At 55.4% G+C, this 12,904-nt stretch overlaps 1 protein-coding gene across 8 annotated transcripts in view; it reads left to right on the top strand.

The window, feature by feature from the left end:
• The first annotated feature begins 777 nt into the window (after positions 1-777).
• RANGAP1 (Ran GTPase activating protein 1) overlaps positions 778-12,904 on the top strand; it is a 16,909-nt gene continuing 4,782 nt past the window's right edge. Inside the window, exons 1-14 of one of the 8 annotated variants that reach the window (XM_072656254.1) lie at positions 1,080-1,212; positions 2,094-2,172; positions 3,372-3,504; positions 3,645-3,790; positions 5,975-6,102; positions 7,413-7,472; positions 7,869-8,048; positions 9,402-9,536; positions 10,205-10,363; positions 10,735-10,848; positions 10,978-11,077; positions 11,232-11,316; positions 11,485-11,653; positions 12,202-12,315. In XM_072656254.1, the coding sequence (XP_072512355.1) occupies positions 3,679-3,790; positions 5,975-6,102; positions 7,413-7,472; positions 7,869-8,048; positions 9,402-9,536; positions 10,205-10,363; positions 10,735-10,848; positions 10,978-11,077; positions 11,232-11,316; positions 11,485-11,653; positions 12,202-12,315 (1,356 nt within the window). In that variant the 5' untranslated portion in view covers positions 1,080-1,212; positions 2,094-2,172; positions 3,372-3,504; positions 3,645-3,678. Of the gene's footprint in view, positions 891-1,079; positions 1,213-2,093; positions 2,173-3,371; positions 3,505-3,641; positions 3,791-5,974; positions 6,103-7,412; positions 7,473-7,868; positions 8,049-9,401; positions 9,537-10,204; positions 10,364-10,734; positions 10,849-10,977; positions 11,078-11,231; positions 11,317-11,484; positions 11,654-12,201; positions 12,316-12,904 lie in introns of those variants that run through there. The other 7 variants (XM_072656259.1, XM_072656258.1, XM_072656257.1 and 4 more) reach the window with 7 other exon arrangements.

The raw sequence follows: 12,904 nt of genomic DNA, 5'->3' as shown, positions 1-12,904 counted from the left end.
CAATAGTTTTGTAGATTTCAGTCCCTTCCTTCTGGTCTTTGGTCCCCTTGGTCTAGGTCTGGTCTTGGTTCTGAACTGATGGGTCAATGGGTCCGTACAACGGTTCAGTGACTTGGGGGGAGGGGGAAAACAGGATTCCAAACTGCTAGCCTGACCCCAGCTCCACCAACAATGTATTAGCGAGCCTCCCCAACAATCGCCATTTTGTCTTGCCACCTTTGCCAGTCTGACTGCCTCAAGATGGAAGCTCGGGGTGGTTTTCGTGGGCATCTCTTTACTATTAGCGATCAGGGGCATCATCTTCCCCTGGGGGTGGGCCAGCTCCTTCTGACCACGCCCGGAGCAGCTGCGCTCTCCACGTGGCCCCTCCTCCCAGGCTGGGGGCAGCCCCCTCCCAGAGGACGACCCAGAACAGAGCCAAAGCCCCCATCCCTGCTTTAAGGAATTGAAGGCACTAGAGGGAGCCCCGGTGCTGGGGTTTTGTCCGTCCAATTTTAAATAAAGTTGTTGACAGTCTGCCGTTGCCAGGACCGAAAGCGGCGAGGCGCATCTCGGGAATGGTAGTCTCCTCGCCCAGCCCACGAGCCAGTCCGATTCGGGTCGATGATCTCGCGGGAATGGGAAGGGAGGAAAGCCGGTTTGTGGCGCGCACGGCTCTATGGGTAGTGTAGTCAGAAAGCGGTGCGGCTCCTAGGGCGAGCCGAAGGGACGGAACTACACTTCCCGGCTCCCCCGACAAGTTGGAGGAAAAAACGCCCGGCGGAGAGAGCCTGAGCAAATCAGATCGCAGGAAAGAAACTGCCGGCTTTCAAAAATTCTCCCTCGCCGCCATCATCGATCGGCGGCCCCGAGGCGCAGGGGCTGTTTGCGGAGACCGGGGCGAGACGCGTGTGAGTGTGCGTTTGTGCGGGGGAGGCTTGGTGCGCGCGCCCGAGGAGCGGGAGGGAGGGAGCGAGCGAGGAGGGTGGGCGGCCGTCGGTCACCGGCCTATCGTGACGCCGCGTTACGCCACCGCCTCCGCCGCCGTCGCCCGCACGCCCCTCGGCTCCCGCGTTTGATCCCCTCCCCCTTCCCCCCAGCGCGCGGACCCCCCCTTCTCCTCTCCCCCTCCCTCTTCCCGGAGAAGCCTTGCGCGTGCGCAGGAGGGCGTCCAGCGCGAGGTCCGAGGCCGCCGCTGCACGAGGCGCCCGTAGCTCTCCCGCCCGCGCGCACGTAAGTCCGGCGACTCCCGCGGGGCCCCTGCGGGCAGAAAGCGGAGGGAGGAGGGCTGCAGATGGGGAAACTGAGGCCCGGAGGGGGAGCGGCGTAGCGATTCGGAGCATCACGTGGCTCAGCTCCGCTTTTTACAGCGGGGGAAGCTGAGGCCCAGCGCGCAGTCGGGGGGCCGGCCGTTCGGGGGCCGGAGCCTCGGAGGGGGTGGGGAGAGCTCTAGGCTCAAGGAAGAGACCGAGACCAGGGAGGACCCCGCCCCGCTGACCCTCGTCCCAGGTGGTCACATGGTGTAGAGATCAGTGGAGGAGGGGGGACCCAGACCACAGCCCCCACCTTGTACCGGAGAACCCCGGGGCCCGCTTAGGAGGCCTGGCCGAGGTCCTGATATGGGAGGAGACCCCGAGGGGCCCGTCCGAGCCGGACCTGGCCTCCCCGCAGGGCCCCGCACCGCCCCGGCCCACCCACACGCAAGCCCCTGTGGACAGGCCCCCCAGCACCTCGGACAGTGCCTGGGGCCGGCTCTGCTCAGGCCTCCAAGGAGCTGCCTTCCGAGGGTTCCTGCCGCCCACAGCAGGGGAGAAAGGGGCGCCCTGCGGGGGACGTCTCCTCACCTTGCCCTGAGCCCTGGTACTCTGGGAAGGAAGGCGCCTGTGGATGGTTCTCTGAGGGTGAGCCCTCAAGGTGTGCCACAGGGCTTTAGGTAGAAACCCATCCCTTAGGACTGGGCAGAACTTGGAGCTGGAAGGGGGGCCACAGTAAATGTCCCACAACCAGAAATCAGGCCCTGACAGGAACCTGCTGGTCACTGTTCCATAGCTGGGTCTTGGGATTTGAACCCACATCCAATTTTCTCTCTAAAATCTAGCTTTCTTTCCCCACAGACATGTGAATGTTACTGATTACTTCTGTAATCTGAAGCTTTCTGCTTCAGAATCCAATGTTGCCCTAATTTCCACCCAGGTACTCAAACCTCTCCTGCGCCACCTGACCTTCCCTCACCTCAGGATAGAGGTGTCATTTAAAACCCCCATCGGGTTTCTATTTTGTGTCCCCTAGAGAGGGTGGTACCCCAAGACAACAGTTATCTTTCACCAGTCTGTGCCCCCCCCCCATCAAGGCTTTCTACAGGCTTATGCCCTCAACTTGGGGGTTCTTTCTGGGCTGCCCTGCCCTTGGAGGGGGTGGGGTGGTCTTTGTCCCGCAGTAGTAGGCCAGCCTATTGTGATGTAGAGTCTGCTGTCTCCTAGGAGCCCCTGCTTCCTGCCTTTAGCTCTTGATGAGGATAACTGGTTCTGAGTTTGAACCTTCAGTCTTTAGGTGACAATCCCTTTCTTCCCACCTACCCCTTCCCACCACCCTAGACAAGCCAGTGCAGGCACTGGGTTTCTCCCTGGATGGATCGCTTTAATCACTCTGCCCATTTGGGGGAGGGCAGTAGGAGATTGACCCAGGACAGCCAGTCACTAGTCCTGTTTACATTATGTTCTCCTGGATCTGCAGCCCTGCTGACAACTCCAAATTAAGGAAATCCCATGGTTCTGTCCGTTTTGTCCCAGCTGGTAGAGTCAGGGGGCAGCAGGAACTGAGGGCCTGGGAGCAAAGGGCAGAGCTTGTCTGCCTTGCCCTTTCATTGGGTCAGGCCAGACAGAACTCCCCTTTGCCCAGGGTTTCAACCTGTGTAAAAACCTGCTGTTTGAGGCACATCTCAGTAGGAGCTGGATGCTCACATCTGGAAGAGGGGCTGCTGAAGCCTTCCCCAGCAGACAGACCACTGGCCTGCACATGGGGGCCAGATCTGGATCCCTCCTCCTTTCTTCATTTCATTACTACCCTGGGGCCTCCATTACATTGCCCACGAAACAAGGGATTTGGACCCAATGGCCCTCAAGGTCCCTTGGAGCCCTGGGACCATTCGAGAGACTTTTCCCTCTAAATGCTCCCTCTGCACCCAGTCACTTGCGACCGCCCCTTTTCAACCTTACATGGCATAAGTCTGTAATGTGTCATGAGAACATATATTCCAGCCACCAAGTTGGTGTCTCACCCCTCTTGCCAGACACATATTTTGCTGGCAGGGACCAGCTCTTGCCTGTACTTTGGGTTTTCCCTCAGGACTGTACTCAATGTAGTAGGTGCTTAATAAATGTTTCTTGCTTCAGGGAGAGGCTGTGTCTTTCATGTTTAACATCCTCCAGCCCCTGCCCTGGGGACAATATGGCCAAAGCCCTGGCTTTGGGATCTTCCAGCCTGGGCTTCAAACCTGACTTTGCTGTTTCTCAGCTGGGACCTGAGGCAAGCAAACACCCTTATTCTTCCTGTTGATCCCTGGCTTTAGTGAGGCCCTGGAGATCTCACCAAGGCATTATGGGGATTGTGAAATAGCAAACAAGTGGAATGGCTTTGATGATGAGGGATGGTGCCTTTCTCAGCAGCCTGGGGAGGAAGCTTAACAAAGCAGCTGAGACCATGGCATCTGAGGATATTGCCAAGCTCGCCGAAAGCCTGGCCAGAACCCAGGTGGGCGGAGGACAGCTCAGCTTCAAAGGCAAAAGCCTCAAACTCAATACGGCAGAAGATGGTGAGACCCTACCCCTCCCCAACCTTCAACATTGTACCCCCTCAGCCTTCATGGGGTTCCAGGAGGAGCTGGGAGCTAGATATAGCCTAGAATTGGCTTCTTTGGACTCCCTTCTTCCTTCCCCCCACCTTCACTGTAGGGATGACTGCCAGCCTTGCAGGCCCATGCTGTCCCTGGAGATCTCACCCCAGAGAAAACAGGTACTCCTTGGAATGGGCACTGCCACAGCTTCTTAAGCCCTGGGAAGAACCTAGGGATCAGCTGATGGGCTGAATGAGGGAGTTCCTCACTTACTTATACCAGGGGAACTGGTTTGGGCTTGCCCACAAATCCTGCCTGAGTGACTTGGCAAGGTGATTTTGAGAAAGGTATGGCAGAGTGTTTGATTGGGAATAGCAGTGGCCAGGATCTTTACCGTACCCTTTTCCTTGACTCTGTCTGGCATGCACAGCCTGGAGGATCACCATTTCTAGCAGGGCTGACTTCTGATAGACCCAGGAAAGCAAAGGAGATGAAGCCAAGGGCCTGCCAGGGTGGCTTCTTCCTGGCCACAGGCTGGTCATATGGATGCCAGGGCCACTCCAACCTTTATTTATTCAGCAGAACTTGGGCCTAGTTCCAGACTCTGATACTAACTAATGACATCTCTTCCTTTGTGGCTACTAAGCCAGGCACTTAATCTCAATACCCTAAATTGCCACCTCAGCTTCTTTATCATTTTTTTTTAAATAAGGGGTAATTGGAAAATTTTTTTTTGCATAATATTATGTGTACAGTGAGTATCATATTCATGCCTTCTTAATGGGCAGAGGAAAGGCTGGAAGGAGGGAGAGAATTTTGAACTCAAAATAAAATTTAAAAGGGAGTGAGGGGTGGGTGCGAGCCAGCTCCTTAGGTCAGAGATTTAGAACCAGACGGGACCGTCAGGGTGATCTAATTGAAGCCCAGCCCAGACTGCTTGAAGGGTCTGGCCTTGGCTATGGCTAGCAGACTGCAGGCCTGTTTGTGGCTTTGGGCAAGTCATGTAACCTGGGCTGTTACATGGACAGTTTGGTTGAAATGCTGAGTGCAGTCCTCAGAGCACTAAATCTTGGGTCCCCCAGAGGCCTAGAAGCTTCTTTGAGGTTGTCTTCAGCCCAATAAAACTTGGCTTGTTCTCAGCATCCTTTGGCCCAGCAGGGGAGGGATGTCTTGGCTCTCATGACTTTAGGGGAGGCCACCACCTGAAAAGACACATCATTCTTGGGGTTCTTGTCATGTCCCCCCCTGTCACAAGCTCATCTTGGGCACCTGTTTACCTCAGTCCTGGCTTCATGTACTAAGGTCCGCCTCCAGGTGCAGGTAGTATCTGGGCACACTGTGAGAGGTTCCAGATGGTGCTTCTTCCTTAAAGGAAAGAGAGTTGAGCCCTCATACCACAATAGGTGTCAGGGCTGTCTGGATTCTGGGCATGGAATGACTTCCCCAGTCTGTAAAATGGGTACAGTGCCACCATTCCACACAGATGCATGATCTGATTTGTGAGACAGTGGCTCTGCTTCAGGCCCATTTTCCCCTCTGCTAGGCCATGCTTGGTGATCACTGTAAGCTCATGGTTTTATACCTAGTGTATGGCCCAGAGTGAGTGCTCCCTGGCCATAGTCCTGGGGAATCCGCAGCTCAGCTTCAGGGGGCTGGATTTGATGGCCTTTATGAACCAGCCACTGAAGTTGTAATGTTTTATGCTCTATTAAATGGGGATGGCAGTATTTGAACTGTGGACCTCCCAGAATGATGGGGAAGAAAGTGCTTTGTGCCATTGTTATTGGCATCATTGGGCTCAGATAAGTGACCCTTTACACCCTGACTGGAGCTGCTGTGGCTTTGGGGACCAGGGCTCATTCCTGAGGGACAAAGGAAATAGGACAGCAAGTGTTTTCTGTGGAGCTTCCAGGGTCACCAAGTACTTTCCTTACCCATCATGCAGAGCCTTGTGAGATGGGTAGTGCAAGGGGTACCATTACAGCCTTTCACTTATGAGGAAGCTTGCTCAGAGCTTAGTTGACTTGTCCAAGGCCACAGCTCCTCAGTGTGGGAGGCGGGACTCTGGGTGACCCCATGCTCAGAGCACAGGCCTCAGTCCCCTGCTGGCTTCTGGAGTTGAGGATGCTCTGACAATGTGGCTCCTTTTTTGGGTCCATTCAGCTCAGGAGGTGATTAAAGAGATAGACGCGTTTGATGGGCTAGAGGCCCTGCGTTTTGAAGGCAACACAGTGGGTGTGGAGGCAGCCAAAGTCATCGCCAAGGCCCTGGAGAAGAAATCGGAGCTGAAGGTGAGTGTGTTTGATGCTCCCTAGAAAGGCCTTGCCCCTTGCCTTGTTGCTGGGCCTTCCAGTCCCCGTGTCAACATCATCTGACCTGCCAGGGCTCCCTAAGTGTTCCTGGGCCTTGGCATCCACCCCATCACCTCCCTTGGTATCTCTGGACCTTCCCATCTGCTCTGTGTAGTTTCCCCAACGAGAGTGTGAGCCCTTTGGGAACAGGGACCGTCCAATTGTCTTTTGTGCCCCTCAGTATTTCTCCCCGGGCTCAGAGAAGGCACTTGGTGCACACGCCTCCCTTCTTGCTGCTGCTCCTTTGTATTCGGAGCCAGGAGCAAATGCCAGCTCTGAGCAGTGGAGGAACAGGGCATGAGAACCTGGCTGGCTGCTCTCCCCACATTCCCAGGAAGGAGAGGCAGACAGGGTCAAGGAGGGACCCAGTGCAGGCACCTCATAAAGGCCTTTCTTTCCCTTACCCAGGGAAGGTTCAGAGAGAGCCTTCAGAGGTCGATGACCAGCTGTGCCCAGCTTTACCTGAGGAGGTCATGGCCAAGCAAACATTGGCAGCTGTGGCTCTGGGCTGTTTTGCTCACTTCTGGCCTGGGACACTTTGTTCTTTGGGATGTTCTCAGCAAAATAACAAGATGGTTGTCCCACCTGGGTGACCTGGACCCAGGGGTTGTCCTTCCAAAAAAACTGGCCCAGACTGTTGGCCCCCAGCTGCCTGAGAGCACAGGCCTCTGGAGATAAAAGTCCAGGTGGACCCTGGAGGAAAAGAATCCTGAGTGATGACATCCCCCACGATGCCATGGGGCACACCACATTCTACCTCCATCCATAGGCTCTTCTTTCACTCTCAGAGGAGCATTAGTCTGAGACCAAGAAAGGGCGAGCAGTTTCAGGGGAGAAAATGTTTAGGAGCAAATGATTTGGGCCTGGAAGGGACCCCAGAGAAAGGTCATTCTCCCTGGGATTTGCCCAGGATCCCACAGGGAGTGAACAGCAGAACTGACATTTGTGGAGAGGCCCCCTGGACTCAGGTTCCATTCCTCCTCTGTACCCTAGAGCTGATGGGACTTGGGGACCTTTCATTCCCAAGGCCTGTGGGGCAGAAAGCAGGCTTTCTCAGCAGCAGGCTGCAGGACCAACACTGATTTCTTCTTTCCTCACAGGAGGGCCCTTGACTTAGCACCCTGCCAGCTCAGACACTCTATGGGTCCCTGTTGGAGCTTGGGTGTGAGCCTAATCTGACAGCAGGAGTCTGCGGCATCCTAGCAAACTTAGCCTTTTTTCTTTGTTTCTTTCCCTCCTCTCTTCCTAAGCGATGCCACTGGAGCGACATGTTCACTGGGAGGCTGAGGTCAGAGATCCCTCCTGCTCTGGTGAGTGAGTGCCAACAAAGCTGTGGTCACCTTCCACCTCTTAGGAGCTATCCCTTCCCTGAGCTGTTCCACAAACCTTTGGGTGGGTTGGCAGGTCTCCTTGGTTTCTGGGCTGGGCCAGAGTGAAAGGGGAGCAAGCACCATGACCACCTGAGGTTGGCAGCGGGTGCCAAGGACTGGGCAAAGATGATTGAGGGCAGGCTTGCCCTCAGAATCCGTGTCTGACCAATGAGTCTGAAAGGGACAGTGGGACTGTTATCTAAAAACCTAATTTAACAGGCAATTGGATAGTTAGCCATTAGTACTCTTGGGGTGGTGGGATCCCCTTTTACCACCCCTGAGGCTTTTCAGCAGAAACATGTGTTGTTCCCTCCTCATGCCCAATGTGTTCTATAGATCTCCCTGGGGGAGGCCCTCATCACAGCTGGGGCACAGTTGGTGGAACTGGACCTGAGTGACAATGCCTTTGGGCCCGATGGTGTGCGGGGCTTCGAGGCCCTGCTCAAAAGCTCAGCTTGTTTCACGCTGCAGGAGCTAAAGCTTAACAACTGTGGTATGGGCATCGGTGGTGGCAAGGTAGGTGATGGCTCCCCAGCACCAGTGCACAGGCGTGGGAAGAGCTGAGCATCGGCAAGCCTGTGCTCAGGGAGGCTCTCAGGAGCCCAAGGCCCTTGCTAACAAGGGCTGTGTAGGCCTGAAGGCTGACGTTTGGTGGGAGAGGCCAAAAGCACCACAGGCCTGGGAGCTAGTTGGTGTCTCACCCTCTTCTGAGGCCAGCTCACTGAGCTAATCCCTCTTTGGCTGGCTGCCTTTGTGCTCCCCTCTGGGGGCTCATGGGGTGTGGTGTAAGGGTGAAGTAAGTTTCGTTTATGCTCATTTGAGGAAGAGCAAGGGTGTCTATGGGGTAGGAGGTGAGAGAATGTGCTGAGCACAGAGTTTTGGAAAATCCTTCTGTCAGCAAGCATTTATTAAGCCCTTACTGTGTACTGGTACTAAGAGTACAAAGAAGGGATGAAATAGGGTCACTGCCCTCAAGGAATTCATAGTCTAATGGGGGGAGGGCGTTAATAAAGAAACTGTGATTGGTCAGGCAGTGCACATGATTTGGGAAATAAACCAAGCCCTAAGCTCTCAGTAGCCAAGGGCCTAGAACCTTAGTTTTTCCCACTTCATTCATGATGTGGAGGAAGTGAGGGACCAAGGGGCATTCTTGTGGTCGAGTAACAGAAGTCTCCAAAATCAGAGGACTTACATGGAGTTTGAAACTTTTACAGAATGGTGGGTAAAGGACAAAATAGATTCCCTAATGTAATGTGGGGGGCTGTATGTGAATGACTGGAGGCACATGTAGTAGACAGAAGGTAATCTGGGAGAAGAAGGCACTAGCAGCTGGGGGAACCTGGGAAGCCAGGAGTGGGAGAGATGAGAGAACATTCCAAACAGAGGGTGCAGCCAGGGCAAAGGCCCAGAGATGGGAGATGTAGAAGAATAACAAGCTGAGTGTAGATGGGGGAAGGAGGTTAAAAAGTACAAGAAAACAGGAAGCATGGGGGAGGATGGTGGCCTTACAGAGGATTCCATGTTTGATCTCCTTATTGGAGAAGGGCATGGCATGGCCATGAAGAATGAATGGGAGAAGGGAAAGACTGGGCATAGAAACCAATTAGAGGCTATTAAAGTGGTCCAGGCAAGAGGTGAAAAGGCCTCATTTTACAAATGAGGAAACTGAGACCCAGGGAGCAAATGACTTATCCAAAGGGATCCAGAAGTGCAGAATCTGAACTTGACCTGAAGTTCCCTGACTTTAGATCTGGGGGTGCTCTTTCCTCAGTACCAGGGAAAGATGAATGAGGTAGGAAGACCCTATGGTCTGGCCTCTCCCAGGCCAGGGAAGGGAGGAGGGCCCAGGACATTGTATTTCTCTTCTAGATCTTAGCAGCAGCTCTGACTGAATGCCACCGAAAATCCAGTGCCTTGGGCAAGCCACTGGCCCTGAAGGTGTTTGTGGCTGGCAGAAACCGTCTGGAGAATGATGGTGCCACGGCCTTGGCGGAAGCATTTGGGGTGAGTGATTCCTGCCGAGAGGGTCAAGCTAGCCCATGAGTGGACAGGGGCCACCCCCGAGTCCAGGTCTGATAAGTTGTTTGAATGATCAGAAAACTGAGGGGCCTGGGTGCACACCAGGCCCTGGGGTTCCAAATGTGGGGGAGGTTGCAGGTATCCACCAGAAGGGATGGAAGAGCCAGAGGAGAGGAGGCTGGGAGCCTCCCACAATTGCCTTTAGGTAGCCCTGTCCCTGTTTTACTGGTGAGGTAGCTGAGGCTCTGAGGGGTCACTCCAGAGGGATGTCTGACTGAGTGTGCAGTCAGCCCCTTCAGTCAGCCAGAAGTATTGATTACATTGCTTGCTGTGACCTGGGCACTGGAGATACCAGGGAGTGAAGCCAGAGACAGGTGGTAGTCATGCCCTTCCCAGAAGCCCTGGCTGGAAAATGGTAGCAGTGGTGGTGAGACAGAGCTCTGGCCAGCAGGGAGAGAGGCCACCTGGCTCCAGGTCTGGCTCAAACCCAGAGCTCCTGGCCATGCACTGACTTGGGTAGCACCAAGAAGATCCTCCTGCATGTCAGCACATACAGGGTCCTCTCTTTCCACAGTGATGGTGTTTTTCTTAGCCCTCCATCCCCACACTTGAGGACCCCTCCCCATCTTTCCTTTTCCTTGCCTCTCACACAGATCATTGGGACCCTGGAGGAAATCCACATGCCTCAGAATGGGATCAACCACCCTGGGGTCACAGCCCTCGCCCAGGCCTTTGCAGGCAACTCACTGCTGAGGGTCATCAACCTGAACGACAACACCTTCACGGAGAAGGGGGCGGTGGCCATGGCTGAAGTGAGCCTGACAGCGGGCAGGCTGCTCCTGGGGCTCCCATGGGGTGGGGGGTTTCCTGTGATGTGGCAGCACCTGCACTGGTGCACTCTGTGGGAGTCTGAACAGGCCTCCTCCCTCTTGGAACTAGAGTCCAGCAGGGGCTCCTCTCTTTGTCATTATAATAACTCACAAGAGAATTTCAAACCTAAGTGCCACATGAGACAGATCCTGACAGTAGGAAACTGAAGCCCAGAGTCTCCACTGCTTGATCAGGGTCACTGAGTAGCTGGGCAGTGCTTCTTGAAAGTTCCTGCTGGACTCCAATGGGCCTTGGGTCAGGGACCAGCATCCACTTTGCTTTGCATGCGCACTCTCTCATCTCTGGTCCGCAGACCCTGAAGATTCTGAGGCAGGTGGAGGTGATCAATTTTGGGGATTGTCTGGTCCGTTCCCGAGGAGCTCTGGCCATCGCTGAAGCCGTGAAGGAGGGGCTGCACAGACTGAAGGTGGGCTGGGCCCTGCTAGTGGTGGGGCTGCTGGACACGCTGGAGGGGTGGGGTGCCGTGCTTTGTCTAATTCAGGGAAAATCGCCTTGACCTGATTGAAGGGATGTTTGATCCCTTCCCCTGCTGCAGGAGCTGAACTTGTCCTTCTGTGAAATCAAACGAGATGCTGCTCTGTCCATTGCGGAGTCTGTGGAGGACAAATCGGAATTGGAAAAATTGGATCTCAACGGTATGGGGATGGGTCTGGTGTAGTCTGGGGACACACTCAACCTCAGAGTCATCCCCCCAACAGCCTTGGGGTGTGGGGGCTTGGAGCATCGCTCTCTCCTGTGTGTTCTGGCCCTGGGGTTCCCCTGGTCCTGATTCTCCCCCCTCTACCCCAGGGAACGCCTTGGGGGAGGAAGGCTGTGAGCAGCTGCAGGAGGTCCTGGAAGGCTTCGGCATGGCCCACACGCTGGCCTCACTCAGGTGGGGGGCGGGGCCTGTGGGTGACCTGGGGAGGGCTTGAGGGGGTCACCTGGAGGCAGAACAGGACCTGAAGGGTCAGGGGGTGGGGCCTAAGGATCACCTCGGGGAGGGCCTGAGGGGGTTGCTTGGGGGTGAGGCAGGACAGGATTCATGTGCCTCCTTCTGCAGTGATGATGAAGGTGATGATGAGGAAGAGGAGGAGGAAGAGGAGGTTGAAGAGGAAGAGGAAGAGGAGGAAGAAGACGAAGAAGAGGAGGAGGAGGAGGAGGAGCCTGAGCGAGGCCAAGGAGAGGACACAGCCCTGACCCCCAAGCAGATCCTGGACACACGTGTTGGGGTAACTCCCAGGGGCTCAGCAGGGGTGTGTGTTGTGCCAAACATACTTGTTTGTGGGCAGAGGCCTGACCGGCTCTTTCCCTCACCCTCTTCCCCCACCTCCCTGCCATGGTGCTCTCGAGGCCACTGATTCAACTTTGGGGCCCCAGTGCCCTCCCAGCAGATCCCCAGGGAGGGAGCCTGCCCAGGAGAGGGGCACACATGGTGGAGTCAGGGCCTTCAGGCCTCCTGGACAAAGCTTGAACCCTAGGCCTGGGCAGGATTAAGAGCCTTTGTGCCCATGTGCCTGCCAGCCAACTCTCCCTGGGCACACCAGGAATGGAAAGGACATTCTTAAGTTCAGCAGGAGCTCCTGCGGGCCCCAGGAGAGAATGAGACCACTGTGCAGAAGGTCGGGGGGAGAGGCTGGACTGCCTATGGGGGCAGGAGAGTGTCTGCACCCAGCTGGAGGCTTCCAGGGGCTGGTCTGAGGCCAGCTTGGGGCTCCTGCACCATCCATTGAGCGCCCCAGCCACTCATCTCAACCTGGCGGCCTCTATTTATTTGTAGGAACCCGCTTCTGTTCTGTGTTCTCCATCTGACATCTCCACGTTCCTCGCTTTCCCGTCTCCAGAGAAGCTTCTGCGGCTTGGGCCCAAGAGCTCACTTTTGATAGCCCAGCAGGTAATGGGGCCAGGTCTCCTGCCTGGAGAGCTTGGAGTATGAAGGTGGCAAGACCATCAAGTCAGGACCATATCTCAGTGCAGGGAATCAATCTGTTGTTCCCTTTGTGGGCTCCCTCTTTGTTCAGGGGCATGTCCGGGAGGGGCCAGCTGGGGAGAGTTGTTCTCCCTGATCTGTAGGCTCCTTCCATCCCATCAGAGAAAGCAGAAGGTCCCTCTCCTTATTCTCCAGGCCTTAGTTTCCTCATCTGTAAAATAAAGCCAGGTGGGCTACCTGTTCCCTACTCTCCCTTCCAGCTCTCAGGGAACTCAGACTCTAGTTATCCGCATCCCCTTTGCTCAAGCACTGGCTACTTTCAGGTTTCACCCAATTGGCTGGTCCATCTCAGCCTCTGCATGGCACAGGTAGCATGGAGAAGAGACTTGGCCCAGTGGCAGCATCAGACCTGAGGCTGGGCCCCTGGGAGGATGCAGAGAAGGGGCTGGCCCTGCTCCAAAAGTGACATCTGTGGGACCTCATTGGTGAAAGCTCCTAGCTCAAGGGGTGGAAGGAAGGAGAAAGATCAGACAGCACGGCCTCTGTTTAGAGA

The sequence above is a fragment of the Notamacropus eugenii genome, chromosome 3 (assembly GCF_028372415.1).
Source record: "Notamacropus eugenii isolate mMacEug1 chromosome 3, mMacEug1.pri_v2, whole genome shotgun sequence".
Lineage (NCBI taxonomy): Eukaryota > Metazoa > Chordata > Mammalia > Diprotodontia > Macropodidae > Notamacropus > Notamacropus eugenii.
Note: the sequence above shows the minus strand (reverse complement) of the source record. Positions and strands in the feature narration are given on the sequence as shown.